Source organism: Pleurodeles waltl, chromosome 8, assembly GCF_031143425.1.
Source record: "Pleurodeles waltl isolate 20211129_DDA chromosome 8, aPleWal1.hap1.20221129, whole genome shotgun sequence".
Taxonomy (NCBI): Eukaryota; Metazoa; Chordata; class Amphibia; order Caudata; family Salamandridae; genus Pleurodeles; species Pleurodeles waltl.
The window spans coordinates 813,106,462-813,124,371 of record NC_090447.1 but is presented as its reverse complement, the minus strand read 5'-3'; the positions used below and the strand labels follow the sequence as shown (position 1 = coordinate 813,124,371).

The window sequence follows — 17,910 nt, the reverse complement described above, 5'->3', positions numbered from 1 at the left end:
CAATCAGCCGGTAGCCAGGATTTGATCCACTGCTCCACAACATCGGATGCCTGAGTGGACTCTACACCTTCAGGAAAACCCACAAATCTGAAGTTTTTACGCTGGGAGCAGTTTTCACCATCTTCCGCATGGTGGTGTAGTTCAGCTTTCCCAGAGAGATGACAAGCAACTTTTACCTTTAGATCTGATACCTCATCTTCAGCTGTTTGTAGGAGTCCTTCTGCCTATGTAATCCTACCAGTGGCGTTTCATAGATTCTGACCCAGGAGCGCCACATCAACATGAACTTCGCTGATTTTAGATTCAACTGCAGTCTGTAATACGTGTATGTCCTGCAAAATCGTGGCCAGGTCTCCCTCTGTAGGCGTCTCATTTTCTGTTGCCCCACCTCCAGCTGCTCCAGGGCCTGTGGTGTACTGGTTGATGTGGGGCTGGAAGGAGTGAAGCCCCAAGTTTTGTCTTTCCCCGTGACTGCAGCAGGAGACCACAGCTCACGTAGGGGCCTGGCCCGCTTTCCGCAATTGCACAGCAGCACAAGCAGCCAGGCACCGGGAGAGGATATCTTGGCCTCCATGAGGTGGCAAGCAGCAGGAGAGTGGGGCTTGCTGACAAGAGACTGAAAGGTCCACCGGCTGTCTATGTCCCCTTATTGAAACTATAATTGGATCAATCCCTTGGTTTGTTAGGGTCAGTCATGCACAAAGGGAGGGGGGAGAACTCCGAACCCCGGCCATAGTTGCCACAGGGGTTACATGTGTTAAGTTGGCTGCAGGAGCTCACCTGTAGAAGAATCCGTGGGCCAGAGGGACTTGATTGCCAAGATCAGCAGGAAGGAGCATTAGGTATTGGGCTGCCATCAGGGCTAGTAAAGTTGGGCCCAGTGTGGGGGTGATTATCAGCTTCCCCCCCCTCTCTACATTGCAGTTGTGGGTGATCCTTCTCATCAGGATGGGCACCTCCTGCACTTCCACTTAGGGGAGATCATAATGGGGCCACACTACAAGAAGGGGCCCCTTTGGCAAGTGACCAGGCCTTTGTCCTTCAGGACTTCAAATGGGTGAGCCGGCTCCAGCCTTGGAAGGTTGAGACGAGGGTGACACTCGTGCAATGGGTCTCAGCAACCCAAATTGCTCCCAATTTCAGCCCTAATCGCCACTCTGTAGGCACGCAGCCACCAGGCTCTATGCAGGCCGCATTGCTGGGTGCATGCACCCTCCTCCTGTTGCCCCACCCGCTTCTCTCACCATTGGCTTCAGAGCGCAATCCAGCTAGTCCTGATGCGATCCGCAGTTCAGGACACTGGGCCGGATCTCTTGCCGTTCATTGACATCTCCGCGCTCCAGGGGGACAGCAGGACGATTGTAGTCATAGGGCTGCCATCTTAGGGCAGGGCCCGAAGTCTACAGCAGCACTCTTCTCCCGGCCCGATTTCAGCATTTTTGGTTGTGGTCATGGCACATGGGAGTGTGGCAGCACTGACAAATCAGGTCAGTGTGTTGCAGGAACTAAGTCATTTGAAGGTGGATGCGGTAGATGCCAGAGGGCTCCGGAGCACTCTTAGACTGTGACTGCCATCTGACGCCCCTAGCCATGCCTCGCATTCACTGATTCTTTCGGCTTTTTTTGTCGCTCTCATAATTTTTGACCGGTTTATTTATTTTTGCAACACTTTAGTCTTTAGGTTTTCAATCACTAATTTAAATGTATCCACCACAAAAGGAGATGGACCATTATTTGGAGAAACCCTTACAGGTTCTTCATCTAGCCAAGTCCCTCTAGCCACAAATCTTTAGGAATGATAATTTCAAACAACACATTCAAGTCAATCCAAAAAAACCTTACCTTTGAAATTTTCTTTACCTCTTTGTACTACTTGCCTGGTTCTTCTCTGAGCTTTGGCTAATTCTCCCAGCACATGAACATATGCACCCCTATGTACCTATCTTAATAGATATCCTAAAACCACTCCACACTCAAAGTTAGTCATGGTTGGGGTTTTTTCTGTATCTCATCTCTTATGTTTTTGTTTTCCCCCTTTAACCACTTTTCTCTGTATCTTGTCACACTCTCCAATTCAATTCAAATTCCTTTATTCGGCAGCAATGCAGCCATAAAAGTACAAAATTAACCATGCAACATATATTAATCACAATCTCTAAAGTGCTATTTGCTACTAAGACAGATTTATGGTACAAGAATTCCTGCCAAATCCTGCTCAATTAAAACAACGCTTTAGTCTAGATGCCAAGAAATCCTTGATCTTACAACAGCCCATAAAAAAAACTCACATAAAAACATGTTTCATCATCACTCAATTGTTTTTAAAAACGCAACGACTGCATGCACATTGTCAATTTTCACGACCTAATCGAAGACATTAAAAACCTTTTTAAATATTTTTGATAAAAACTACAAAAAAAGGTAAAAATGTAACATCTTCTGTTTAAATGTATTATTACTTGGGCAAACCCAAGATCTAGATTGTGCTGGAAATCTAACTGGAAACAAAGTAGGTATTTTACCGTATCTGTCCTAAAGCAGAACAGTACAGAGCATTCCCATCTACCTCGCCCAGCACAAAGATCACCACTCAAAGTGTTATCATAGTTCATTAGCAAATAAGTCACAACTGATGGTTTTAACAATTCAATGTCCAATCTTTTTTCCTGTACATAAATTAATAATAGTGTTTTGGCTTGTTTTCTACCCATTGTGGCACACAATTTATAATTACTAAATACCTGTGGAGTGGCAATCGCATCAAAAGATTATTTTACAATTGCTAACCAGGGGATTTTAAAGCCGTTATCACAAGCCAAACAATCTTTGATTATTTCCATGGATAACGATGTCTCCTAGTTCTTCCAGATCGAAAGCCACAACATCGGAGGTTGAATTTGGATATCATCACTTACATACTTAAGCCCCAATTCACTATGACAGATATAACAAGGGGTGGAAAGAGGGGCAGATAAAAGTTTCCAGCAAAAGTGATTTTCTTCTACTTGGATTGTTATGATTAATTTGTAAATTGTGCTAATTCCTTTACATTTAAACTTAAGCTCACATGTTCCATTTCTTGTATTTCACTACCACCCATATCCATTTGATCATTTCTAGGCAATTTCTTCTTGTACAAATCCACAACAAGCTCATCCAACAATTCTTGAAGCTTCGCAAATGCATTGCAAAAACGCCTTGCCCCTTCTTTACTCAGTAATCTCAATTTGACCTCACTGTAGGTCAGTATTTTATCTTCATAAACAGTACCATTATCAGTTTCTGCAAATTTGATTTTCAGTCTAACATTGATTTCTTCTGGTTCTCTCAATATAGTTATCACTAATATGCCAGTACATAGTCCTGGCAAAACAGGATTCGGTTCTTAGTCTCCTCTCTCCTGTACTTGCAGACTTCTGTAATCGTTATGTGTAGGGCATTTTCAATTCACTAAATCATCTAAAAAAACACCTTCCTCATCTGAATCCCTTATAAGCGATTCATTCATTTTTTCTTCGTCCATAATTTCAGATTTGTCATCACTGTTTATGCTATTTTTATCTGTTTCTTTAACAGTCACAGGAAACATTCACACAGCCTCTAGCATGTCCTCTCTCCATTTTTTCTTTTGAAAATGCCATTTTCCGTATATGCAATGGCTTGTTGCTTTTCTAACCAGACCCTTTAACATTTTGTTACGCTCTTTCTCATTTTCCACAAAATCGCATTCCTTCACTGCCTATAACTGTCGAGGTTTAGACTGTGTTCTCGACTCACATAGCACTCTTCAGATACTTGATCCTTCTCACATTAAAAGTAGCATTGAAGGAAATTGCATATGTTTATCATTTGCATTCATTTTATGCTATTGTTTGAGGCATAGACAAATATGAAAAACCTGAATTTATTAACATTTAGTGGGCAGTGAACCTACAGGTGGAACATTATCGCCTTCACAAACTGGAACTTTACATTTCTTCAAAGCAGCACCCATTTTCTCATGCAAGGCTGAGCAACTCTAGCAATTAATCAATCATGATGCAATTTCAAAATGAGAGTTGAAAAGCAATATTTCAAATGTAAAATAAAAAAAAAAACTTTGTCTGCCTACCGGAATTCGGAATCAAACTCAGTGCAAAATAGGAAAACACCACAACAGTTTCAATCACACTAAGATAAATCTCCAACCAACATCAGCCTCTGAGTCTATGTATCTATTTCCAGTGCACAAAGAAATTACCAACACAACCCACATTAGTGCAGACACAATTAGGTGTTAAGGACAAATGGGAGCAAAAGCACCTTTTGATGTATTGATGCATGCCTTCAGTAGACAAAAAACTAACAAATAATTATATCTCAAGATATTGGATTTATTTATAAACATTATACAAAAAACAATAATCACATCAAAACACAAAAATTCAATAAATGCAATTCAAAATCATTTAATTTTCATATAAATCATTAAAGTACAATGCAAATTTCAACTTCAAACGTGTCTGTAACATAAAACAAATAATCCAATATAACACCACGATTTACACATGTTGCAAATCAACAGCACTTCACCCACACACTGCACACAAGACAAGCTCTATGTATACCAATGAAATCTATGCAACATCATTGTCTGTGACTAAGGAGATATTTAAAGTATTCGATATAGGGAATCCCTTAACAGTTTGTGAAAAGTGCAAAATCGAAATAAAGACCTGCACTGAAATCATCAAGCTTGTTTAGCCAGTCAATTTTGTACACACCCTCTGCTGCCAAAAACTGATGAAGGTACCTTTGACATGGCACACTTAAATAATTTAAAAAAGATTGTGGGAATTTAAAAAGCAATGTTTGTGTCAGCCAATGGGCAGCCTTCATAACTTTGCTCGAGGAAGTCAGCAAACATAAACAAGAGTCTAAGATGTGGGGTGTTGGCACTTCTTAAGGGCCGATTGATGGATCTGGGCTATCAGTGACTCTTTAAAGAAGGAAGCCCTGATGACAAATTCTTTTAAACTCATAGAAATTACATATGAATATCTACAATGGAAAATCCTCATAATACAAGGTTCAAAGTACAAACCATGACATGTATTTAAATGTATAATCAATACAGAAGGGAAAAGGTAATGGTTAGTCAATCATTTCAAAATGCTTATAATGCAACTGAAATGTAAAATATAATTGGCTGCGGAAACTGAACCTTCTTCTAATTAATACTCTGCACTGGTTACATTCTAGCACAAAACAAAATATAAATCAAAGAGCATCCGTCCCGAGGACAGCCTAGTTAGCAGAAGATAAGAAACGTAAAATATTCTAAGTTCTGATCAAATAAAGGCTTATCGTAAAGTCTGCCTCTAAGGAGAACAGAGGAAATCTCATGGCTCATCTCCAATATAGAGAGTTTTTACACACTTTTAGACAGAAAAGCAGTATAGTGACTGTAGTCTGAAACAGAAGTTTGATTGAACTACCCAATATTAAGACATAAACACATCACATGGCAGTGTGACTTTTACTCTACATCTATCAAATAATCCCGTATTGTGCCCTATAAGAGAAACAGTAGTGAATTTGAAAACATAAACAGCATCTCTGTTCAGACAAAGGAAGTGGCTTTCAATTTGTATCCAGCTGTAAATCCATCTTCTCCAGGAACAGCAGGAACAGAAATGAATACATTTAAAAGTATTGCATTTCTAGCAGGACCGTAGAACAACTGGGAAACAGTCTTTACAACACGAGTTTTACATTGCAGTACATTTACAATGCATTGATTACCACACAAGTTTTTATCACATATAGGCCTTTACCATGCATTCAAGGCAAGTAAAGTGGTTTGGGGGTCTCCCCCCGAAAAGATAATTATTATATATATATATATATATATATATACACACACATACATATATTTATTTAAACTTACTTTACTAATACTTACCTTAGCTTAACTAATAATGTGTGGTAATCGCCTGCAAGGTAAAAACATAAGCGTGCTGAAAAAAGGTGGGGTAAAAAATTTGTTGTAAAGGCATATGATCTTTTAAACTGAAAAGCTGAAGGCCACAATTGAAGCTCTTTGGTGCACAAACAGGGAAAATAAAACATAATTACATGCTGTGCTGCTCATACGCGTTGAAAATGTGCAATTCGAAAACATGGCTATCCATAGTTTGGACAACTGAAACACATTGGTAATATTAAACACAGTTCAATTATTGCATGTGCAACTCGCTACTATTAATAAAAATGCAAAACTAATAGTTGTTGAATCTGCTTCCACAGCAGCATCAAAGAAACTCATGACAGGCTCAAATACCAAATTAGTCAATTGAGGTACAGGGATAGGCCGTGCACCCCTGCAGGTGTGCCTTATTTATTTCCCCAGTTCATTCCAGAGCGATCATTTAGTAGAACAAAAGAAGGAAGCCATACTCTGTTTTGTGCTTCGCCATCCTATAAACAATGCAGTTTCAGGATTGCTCACACTCATAATTGCTCATAATAGCTAGGACTGTGTTTCAGCAAAATAGCAGCTACATAGTAAATGGTGCACATGCAGGAGTAGCAGTGGCACAAGCAGGGAAGCAGAAGATGATGATGTGTGTGCAACACAAGAGGCCGACTCCATGGCATCCCTCTCCTGTTGAGCCTGTTCTCGCTGAGCACCTTACTGTTCTGATGCTCTACATTGTTTAGGTAGGGTACACAGCCTTACTGTAACTGGGGATAGTCTCAGGTGTATTGCAGGATGAAGGAGGAGACAGCTTGAAAGAAACCCCTAAAATCCCCAACACACCTCTTTATCTAGCGACTCTGGGTGGTGGGCCATGTTGCTATCCCTACCTCTTTGCCCATTGGCGACCTAGTGAATATCAAATGACATTTTCTAAAGATTTGTGATAATCCTTTGCTATTTCAGTAAGAATTATAAACTGCATTTGAATGTTATACACTTAACTTGAATGATGTGAAACAATTGTTGCATCTTACTGTGACAGGATCATTTTTTGGAAGATAGTACTTAGCTTGGCCACACCCCTGGTGACACTACCACTCTCACTGCTGCAAATGAAGCATTGGTAAGGAGGATTATGGATGTGTGTCTGGTCAAGACTGACTGAAGCAAAATTCATCATCATCACAATCTTTATTTCGGCATATCAGCCATAAATGGACCGTTTAAATTCAGTTGCAATACAACTTTGTAATAATACAGTTAAAAACATATAAAATCATCACTAAAACAATGGATTGTATAATGCTAAAAATCATCAAAGAAAAAAAGAAAAAATGTGGATACAATGAGACTAGAAAGTGTCAGACATGTGTCCCATTCCCAGTAAATAAAGACACTGTTCAAATGTAAGCAAGAGTTTCAGTAAAGAGAAGGGGGGACAACTCTATCAACACATTGCCTAATGATCATTTAATTAAATGACTGCTCTCTCTGCTGTTAGAGTTCAAAATGTGTGCCTGATTCACCACATGCAACATAAAAATCTTGAAACAACAAAAAAGGCTAAGGGTCGACTTGTATTGAACTGCAAAATCCTAAAGGCTTCCCAGTGCCACCTATTTCCTAAATTGCAGCATATAGGGATCAACCATTTGTCCCTCACCGACTTATATGCAGGTCAAAAGAAAAGTGTAAACCACTGTCTCTGGAGAGTTTCCGCAAGCCGAACAAGTCAACTGAATGTTTCTTATGATGCCAGCCCAAGCTGCAGTAAATGAATGTAACAGCAAGGTACCAAACCGGAACTGTGTATACAGCTTCCTCGCCTGAGGGGGCTGGCTGAATCTCAACAAGGTACTCCTCTGCTTTGTAACCATCCTTTGATTGAAAGAAAACTTTAGTCAGGGAACCCTGAGAAATCCTAGAAAACAAGGCACTTATTTTGTACTGCAAATAATTTCTCTTGAGGACTATTTTTGGGATGGATACAGAAACCTCCCCAGGGGCTTCCCACAGACTATCGTTCCCCATCGCCCTCAGGGTTTAACTCACATTCTTCATCCAAGGTAGATTTCTTGACCTGGATCGATTAAGTATTTCCTCCAACCCTGATCAAAAGGACTCTGATTCTGGGGTGGCCCGATCCTTCTCCAATATAGGATCGGTCTGATCCCAGCCCCTTCGGAGATTGAGCAGATCCCCATATCGGGCCGAAGGGGCAGCATAGAGGTACTAACCGAAAGACCCAGCAATTGTCAGAGAAATCGATTTTATGCAACCTCAGGAGCTTTCATATCCTTATTTCCCCATAGCTCTGTGCCATAAAGAGCAGCCCCCAGGGCTTGGTAGTTATAAACTTGTATTACCAGGGAGACTGGTCTTGAATACGAGCCCCGTTGGGTTTTTAACAGCCCTCCAATTTGGTGCTCCAATTTAAGTCTGCACTTTGAGATATGGGAGGCCCACTCCAATTGTCTGTAAGTGTAATCCCAAGGTATTCAATAGTTTGGACCCTCTCAAGGGAGCTTAGATCAAGGTAGGATTGGTACTAGTTGTCGGAAGAGGATTAAGCACCATATATTTCATTTTTGACACATTGATTTAAAAGCCCCTCAGCTCACAGAAGCTACTAAATCTGTCTAATAAATGCTGTAAACCCATTGGAGATTTGGGCCGGAGAAGCGTGTCATCTGCAAATATTAATGCTCTCACCTTCATATCAGCTAGTCTTGGGGCATCACTGTTGCATGAGTTAATGTGGACTATCAGATCATTGACTTAGTGTGACTAGAGAAGGGGCAAAAATACAGCCCTACCTCATCCACCTATTAATGGGGAAGGCTCAGTCACTTCACCCTACCGACCAGACCTAACATGTGCACATTTTTTCTCATGCAACCTTACAATCATTGCAAGGAAGCAGCCTCGAATCCCCATCTTAGCTAACACTTGCCACAATGTGGCCCTAGGGATCAGATCAAAAGCTGATTGCAGATCCACAAACACCACAAATAATCAGCCACCCTCAAGAACTCCATTTTTCCAATACAGAATCTGAAGCCTGACTGCCTGATTGATAATGGAAGAACAATCACGGAAGCCAGCTTGCAAAGAGGTAAGTATTTTGTAGGCCTCCATTCAGTCTTGTAGTCTTTCTAAGATAATTCTACAAAACAGCTTTTGTGTACTGTCAATGAGGCTAATGGGCCTGTAGTTTACAGGTAAGAGAGGGGAGCCCTTCTTATAGATTGGTATAATTTCTGTTCCTGCCCAGGATGATGGAGTAGAGGGGGCAGCCAAAATGGCATTAAAGTATTACGTGAAATATGGACCCCATACATCAATCTCAGAGAGAAACAAATTGCGGGGGATCTTATCAATCCCTGGCACTTTGTTAGGCACTACCCTTTTAATTTCTGCACATTCTTCCTGGTGGGACAATCTAAGCCAGCTTTACCCTTGTCAGTACCAAATATGAGAGTGCCCAACTCAACTGGTATAAGGGAACAGTCACCCACCGACTCTCCCACTGTATACAAACCGGAGAAGTGCTCTCACCATTCAGCAGCAGCAATATTATTCTCTATCGGGCAGTAGCCCTCCTTGATCCCTGTAGTTACTAACTTCCAAAAGGTGCAGTGATCACCCTTTTTTGCAGCACCCAGTAAGTCATCCCACTTCCCTCAATCTCACTCCCTTTTTGCTTCTGCAATGCTATTCTTAAACGCCACCCTCCTAAGTGGAATCATCCTTTTATCCTGTTATTTAATGGAAATAATCAGTTCTGCTTTCGCTACTCTACAAGATCGATTACACCAAGTGGGCGGTTTTCTTCCGGTGACCACAGGCTTACCCTCCACAGTAAAAAGATTCCTCGGGCCCTCAAAGAGAGCGTATGGGAGTCCCCTGTCACCATGGGGAGCACACCTGGTGCCAAAGCCAAATTCTGACTAAGCAGGATCCCCAAGGTTGCCTCCACTAACTTGTAGATTGAATCAACCAGCTCTTGTGAGTGCACCTTGGTTAAAGGACAATTGCAGCCTACTCTCACAGGGATCGGGGTGACTGCGAGGTCCCCTATAATTGGGGAGATCCAAACTGAAAACTAGGGCATTGTGATCACTATCGTGCCTGGGTGTGACTGCCATGTCAGTAAGATGTTTCTATAGTCGGCATTTAGCAGTAGGTAATCAATTAAACTGCTACCTAAGGGCGTGATTGAATGTGTGGCTCTCATCTATCAGAGAGGGTTCTGCCATTACATACACAAATTCGATGTTTGAGGACATCATTTTTCCAAACGGCAGGCTCCGAGTTCTTCGTTGCTCATGTGTCTGCCGCCATCTTGAGCTTGGCTTCGGCCCTATTTTATAACAAAAATCCAATCTAGTCAATTGAGAATGTTTTATTGGTGCAACATTTCCCTCCCAGACAACTTTATGCTAAAGAAAGGTATTGTAAATATTGTCTTACAGCTAAACAAGGACATTTAACCCATTTTGAACTTTAAAGTGGCACTATGTTTATTTAGGACCTTACTCCATGCCAACAGACTCACGGTGCTCAAGACTTGAGTGTTCCTGTAACAGTGTAATGCCGTCCGAGAGCTGTAACCTTGTTTCCAGGGACGTCGTTTGGTCACTAGGCATGGACGTCATTTAGGGGTCCCCAGGGGTCGCAGTTGCGGCTCCTGCGACCCCTGGCTTCAGAAGTGGCAAAATCAGTGCTGGGAACACAGGGCCAGCTCGGTTGGCCCTTTACTCTTTGTTTTCAGGCCTTTTTTTTATTACGCTGGAATATGACTTCCCTAGTGAGAGTGTGTTTATGTGAGTGAAATTGTGTCAGTGTGTAAGCCTGTGTGTGTGAGTGGAAAGTAAGGTTTAAAGGCGTGTGGTGCCACTTTCCGGCTACCCCTGGCATTTCAGTGAAATTACGTCCATGTCCGTAAGGTTGGGGGCGGAGGGGGGTTGAGCTTCAGATTTTCCAACAATTACGCTGACATATAATGTAAAGAATACATTATACGGGGGAGGGGCTTGAGGGGCTGTGAAAAGGGAGAGGAATGCAAATTGGTGGAGGTAATAAATAAGGGAAAAAACTTTTTTTTGTACCAACATTTTTGAAGGCTTCCAAAATAGAGAAAGGGAGAGTGTCTGTGTGTAAGTAAAAAAATCCAGGTGAAATTCGATACAAACCCTACCATATCCGACTGCCCCTGTACCCAACTATTTACCAGAAAATAAATGAATTAGGGGGGATAACACCCCAAACACCCCCTGAAGCCACGCCCATGCTTCTTTCGTTCACACTAGTGGAACAAACTGCAGTAAAAACAAGCTCACAAACCCCGCATTAGCACATTTTGTTTCCAGGGTCATGGACTTCTGCAGTATTTTGCATAGTACAGTGGTAACTTGATCGCAGTACTGTATACAGCCCTCTCACCAGGAGGCGATCTCCTTTCCACTGTCTTTTGCTAGGCTTGGAGTAAATTATGCCTTTGCCATAAAACAGCAGGTTCAAAGTCTACCATGTAGTTGTTAGTGTTTAAGCTTACAGTATTTTTCCAATACGTCTGAAACAGAACGCCAGTGAGGTTTCACTTCAATGTAGTTCTGTTCTCACACCGTTTCCGTGATGATACTGATGATGAACAAGCCGGATAAGTACATTTTCATATTTATACACAGATTATTTTTGCCTTATTCTACATGTAAAATTTCAACTATCCTTAATACAACCTTTGTAATTTGATATGTTGACATTCTAAATTTACATTCTGGAAGGCTCCCAAAAGCTTGCCCATTAAAGTCATGTCATTACACTTTGGATTCACATAACAGCATTTTGGATGAACATAATTTATTTGGCATGTTACCTGTTACCGAACTAGATCAATTGAATGTTTAGATACTAGATTAATTGAATGTTTGTGACAACATAAATGAGAAGCGAGTTTAGCTCCGTGGTGCCCATGAACCAGCGAGTCAATTGCCGTTGACAGCTACTTCCATTTGGCTGCAAAAGTGCAGCGGATCTTTTCTAAATCATAAACATAGAACTCACTGACGATTAAAGTTTTTTTTAACATTGTCAGTCACGACTGGCAGGTGTTACAGGGGGCAGAGGTTGAATTAAATTAAACTGAAAAAAAAAAAATTACCTCACCTCTGCTCCGCTTCTCCCGCGCCACCACTCCTCAGTCTTGCAGTGCAGGCACAGGCTCCCAGCCTGCCCTTCCGCCAATCCTGATGCTGTTCAGAGCAGCGTCAGAATTGGATGGGAGCGCCCCAGCTGGGCGCTCCCAGGCAGACTGGGACCCTGTGCAGGCTCTCTCCAGCCGGGCAACACAGTGCTCGGCTGGAGAGAGCACACTGCGCATGTGTGTTTGGGGGGGACCGAGATGGCCGGCCAAACACACATGCGCTCTGAGGGGAGTGCACAGTGCACTCCCCTCGGTGTTCGTCACACCATTGCCCGCCCTTTTCACAACAAAGGGATAATAAACATGGTTTAATATCCCTTCATTGTGAAAGCTTTGCAACTTCTGCTGCTGGCGGTGGGGGGGACGGGGACAGGGTGGGGACAACGCTCCTCTGCCATAGCGGAGGAGCCGCCACTGAACATTGTGCTGCAGATGCTTTAATAAAATTATGCCACTAGTTATTCTTTTAAAAAAGGTACAAACAAATATGTTTACCTGGTCCTGACACATTGTATTTTTATTTTAAAGGACGTTTGTGAAGAAGCCTTAAGGATCGGCCCACAAGTTGGTCTTCATCTGGATGGTGTGGTATTTGGAGCAGAAGATTTCCGTGCCAGCATAGGTTTTCATAATCACCATTTTACCTGTTGCTTTCTTTTTCTGAAATGTTCCTTGGCTTCAAAAGGGCTTTAAGTGGGATGAAAAAACTGGAGGGTCTCTCAATGGGGTGTGGCCGATGTAATTAAGGGCGTGGCTTAAAAACACGTAAAATATAAATCTGTGCTTAGCATGGTGTGCAGCCCGACTGGCACTTTCCTCATTCTTTCTGTCATTGCATCCAGACAAATAATACAACCAGTTTGGGCTTGCTGCACTGTTTAGGGGCAGGGCGGTGCGCAAGGGGGGGGGGGAATAAACATGAAATTGCGAGAAAAAGAAAAGTACCTGCCTTGTTTCGTCGCCGTGCCGCCAATCCTTTTTCCTGACAGGAGGCACAGGCTCCCAGCCTGCCCTGCAGTCAATCCTGACGCTGCTCAAAGCAGCGTTCGGATTGGCCAGTGCGCCCAACTAGGGTGCTCCCACGCAGACTGAGAGCCTGTTCCTGCTCTCTCCAGCCCGGCAACACAGTGCAGAGTTCAAGAGAGCACAGTGCGCTTGTGTGTTTGGCAGGCCCAACACGGCTGGCCAAACATATATGCGCACTGAAGGGCGTGCTCTGTGCACTCCCCCTCGTCCCTAATGCCCTGCCCCTTTAACAACAAAACGATAATAAATATGGTTTATTATCATTTCAATGTTAAAGGTTTGCAGAGGCCGCTGCTGGCGGGGGGGCGACGCTCCCTCGCCATAGCAGAGGAGCCGCTGCTGAATACAACACGTAACAGTACACTTACATGATGCCAAGACTGTTGGCTTTGTCAGTGGTTGTTAGTTGCTTAAGATAAATAAGTAACAACAATGGCTTATATGCATAAAGTATTGATAATGCCTCAGTTCTTAAATGATAAAACTGTGAAAGAACTATAACAAGTCTCTTTGAAATTACATCAAAGACAGTGAAGAGTGGTACTACTGTGGAGTTAAAATTTATTTTTTACCCTGAGGATGAGGGCAAAAATGGGAACCCGTCTCTGCGACTGCTTTTTAGAACTGCCAGAGCTCAGCACTGGCAGGACTCCGACCACTTAAAGCCCTGGTCTTTAATATTAACAGTGAAAACATTTCAAAATGTATCTTCCATGTTGTCATACACAAATGTTTGCAGGATCTCTAAGAATACCCTACCCTATGAGAATGAATTATTTCTCTCACCTTCCGAATCTTTCAGATTCACAACTTAATAATTCATGTGTCAAAATCTTGCTCATTCAGTAACCTGTGTAACACAATGATTTTAGGAAAGTCTGCCAACAGATAGAGATCTGGCAAAGCATTCTCAGGGGTGTTTTTCGGTGTTGGGCCATAAGTGCTTTGAAGAATCTTCTTGTGAAAATACAAAACACTCAATTACTATTGCTTATAAAGTTGGTTCAGTGAATTAAACGCTCATTGCTGAGCTTATTGAAGTGAGCTGCAGTTCCACATATATGAGCCCCAGTTATATTGACTCAGCTCTCCATCCACCCAAGGTCGGTAACTGGAGTACCACTGAATATACATTACTGCGTTAGAACGAAGAAGAATATGTGATGATATTTCATGAAGTTGCTACAGTCCCAAACTGGGATCGATTAGATTGGGAGTAGTGCCTTAGAGCTGCCCCTCTCTCTAAAGGTACCATCAAAAATACATTGCCCACAAGTCCCACAAATCTCTTTAAATGCAAAAACTGCAATAAGGAATCTGTGTAAAACCACCATCAACTAGGGACCACATGAGAGGAGGGTTTTTTCTACATGTGTCTGCATTACAAGTTTAAGACCATCTGAGCCCTTTTCCATTTTGTAGGGCCCACACAGAAAGTCTACAAAACAAATAGTGTTTCTGGACTCTACCTCAGAAGAGTTGTGAAGGGAATAGGCTCAGTCACAATGGTGCACATCTCACTTTGCTTAAGCAAACATTACATGACAAAATTATTCTAAGATGGGGAAAACCCAGATCATATCAAGCCAATTTGTCAATGACAGATGACATCTTGTACACTCACTCAAGTATGTTTCCAATAATTTATTTTACTGAGTTGAGGGTTGATTAGTTATTGCGCCTAAACAAGTGCTTTTTCTGATGAGAATTCATGGGGTCAAAGAGTGGGTAGCACTTTTCTTTGTACTGGTTTCAGGAGCCATCAACCACTGCCTGATGAATCAAAATTCACAACTTAAACTAGTCAACAAAACGATTAATTCAATAAATATGAAGCACATTTGGCTCCGCAAGAAAGACGGATAATTATTACGTTTTCAAACCATAAAGATATATTAACGATAAAAGGATTACAGGAGGCAAAACCAGATTAGTATCAATAAATCAAAGTATGAATGCATCAAATAATATGAGGATCATATAAGAAAGAGGATGGACCAGTATAAGATCACCTCAAAAGGAAAGGACATAGGAAAGCCAATCCTCTCACTTGGGAGAGTATTTTAAGTCTCCTATTCTGCTTTGTTCTAAGCAGCATCAAAATCTGACTGCTGTGAAATATGAAAGGATCTGACGTGCTCAGTCAGCTCTGCACTATATTAAATCATACAATTTTATTATTCGCTACACTTACACACTGTTCACATGGCACAGTCCAGTCAGGTGAAATTGGAATGTTACAATTATGTGCTTGTTAGTTTCTCAGGACTTTGCACAGTACATCATCATTCAGGGTTCTTCAAACCTGAGATGAGAATTCATGGGGTCAAAGAGTGTGGTAGCACTTTTCTTTGTACTGTACTGTAGCAAGATAAGACACAGACACCAGTCTGAACGCTGCAGGTGTTTCTGTGAATCTGCGACTTATTAAATCATTCCATGATTTTCATAAAGAATGAAAACATTTCACATTAAAAAGAAAGCAAACGAACAGTGCATTTGATAATGAGGGCTCCAGCTTCACCTAGAAATAAAATGTTCATATGGAACAAAGCAAGTCCTACAGTCGCTACTGGTAAATCTCAATGTGAATAAATATAAGTAATAACATTTACATGTTCATGTGCTGATGCTGAATGAAAAACATTTCACAGTAAAACCTTCACAAAGTGAATCTCGATATCCAGGTTTTTCCACTCATTATCATAGTGTTAAACCTATATCCTCAGTCCACTATGACCTTATTTTTTCATGTGAAGGATTTGTTAATGGAGTTCATTTCTAGAAAGATTCCCAAAGTGTGTCTTTTTGCTGGGGAGCTTTTGAAAAGCCAATTCAAGAACCCTGACTCAAATGCTTCTAACCCCAGCCTTATGGCTCCATAGCTGTAATTCTTTGAAGAACACTGTGCTGATGGTCTGCCCTTCTCTTCTGTCCTCCTCTTACCCGTGACCCTACATAACCTGTCAAGCCTAACCCTCAAGTCATTTTGGGGTTACTCTCTCTTCCTAGTAAGTAACTTGCTACTGTGTGCTGTGAGACAGAGAACGAGGAAGATCTTGTTAGCGTGACCAGTAGCCCCCCGATGTGCCCGCTGACTAACTACTGTTTACTGAAAAAAAGAAAAAGAGAGAACAAGGAAAAAGAAACCATAAAAGCATAAAAACATTCGGAACTGATCACGATCTAATACTAGTAACAATGTATAGCTTGTCCTTCCCAGTCAGGTTTGTCTGGGACCCTCTCGGTTTTCCCCTGTGCTAATTTTCTGAGGGAAAGCCTCAGGCTCGTCTTCTTCAAAGAATAGGAAGTCGCTCTTTTAGAGAATACTTAACTTTTCTTTGTTGGATGTTTTGTCTGTGGGCACCAGTGTTTTTGAGGTGCAGGCTTAAACTTTACATTCTCATCTCTCCCTGTGCCATCTTTAAAGATTAAGAAAAAGCAGGACACAGTAGCCAGCGGATACCTCAACCACTTTTATTGCTTAGGCTCTTTCGAGGACTTGATCTTTCTTTCTGTAGGCCTGGAAGAAGACAAGAATAATTCTGGAAGAGATGTAACTTTTCGGCTTCCTAGAGTAGACAGTGTGTGCCATGGCAACGTACAAGTCCTGTTGAGCCTTAGAGGTGTTTTTATATAATAGTATCTCTAATAAAATTAGTCCCAAACTTCTGAGTGGGTTCATTACCCTTGGCGCCTTCGGTATCCCCAAGAAACCTGGGTCAGACTAGTGAAATGTGTTCATGACACCTTCAGTTTTAGAGTTCAGGTATTGGAGGGCCCTATGCATGTTTTCGTAGAATATTATTACTCTTGTCTTCCAGTAGCTCCATCTTCTTCTTGACTGCCACCACTCTAATGGAGACAGTTTCTAGTCTCTTGCAGACTCTTCCAAAAGACTTGTTTTTCCCCAGGTTTTCGTATCTTCCAGCAAGACATTGGTTTACTGTTCTTATGCCAACATACTCCCATTGTTCTTTTTGAGATCTTGAGCTGGCACCATTGATTCTTTTTTCCGACTCAGTGCTTGGGAGGAAGGAAGGGGGCGAAGAGAAAGGGAGATGTAACAGATTGTTGTTCTGAGCCATAGATCCGTCTGAGTTCTGATATGAATTCTCAATTCCACAGTAATTCTAATCACTGCAGCTGATGCCCACTAAATGGCCTTTCATCAGTTAACAGCAAGTCGATTGGTTTAGCCTTAGTCTGCTATATGCAGAAGAGAAAGATCATGTTCTGTGCAGCAGAATTGGGCCTTAACTGTTACCCATCCCAGCATAGTGCCTTGGTATTCTTGCCGTGCCACACAGCTGTGTATTATTATTTCTTCTGCTTCTCAGCCCACACCCAAACTCAGATTTGTTTGTGTCTTCATTAGATGGGCATTAATTCAGCCTTACCCGAGCCAATGCTCCCTGAGTCAGCACTGCCAAATGAGGGCCATGCTACTATGCCACTATCACTTCTGTGGAGTGGCTGCTGGCATCTCTTTGCTTGGTTGTGCCACACGGCTGTTCTCCAAGGAATTCCTCTTTTGTCTGTCGTACCCTGGGAATGTAATCCTAGGATTACCATTGCGGCTTGTGTTGCCTGTGCACTGGCAACTATAATATGCACCGTACATATTTACGAATGGATCATGCAGTGGTGGTGCATGGCACATAAATATATGCTACTGATCACCACTGATCTTTACAAAACACTGGAAAATAAACAC

At 41.9% G+C, this 17,910-nt stretch overlaps 1 protein-coding gene across 3 annotated transcripts in view; it reads left to right on the top strand.

Annotated features, from left to right (window-relative positions):
• The window catches only part of CLYBL (citramalyl-CoA lyase), a 1,509,930-nt gene that overhangs the window by 1,393,520 nt on the left and 98,500 nt on the right, over window positions 1-17,910 (top strand). For all 3 annotated transcript variants that reach the window (XM_069205075.1, XM_069205074.1, XM_069205077.1), the window contains one exon: window positions 12,696-12,789. In XM_069205075.1, coding sequence (XP_069061176.1) covers window positions 12,696-12,789 — 94 coding nt within the window. The remainder of the gene's footprint in view (window positions 1-12,695; window positions 12,790-17,910) is intronic.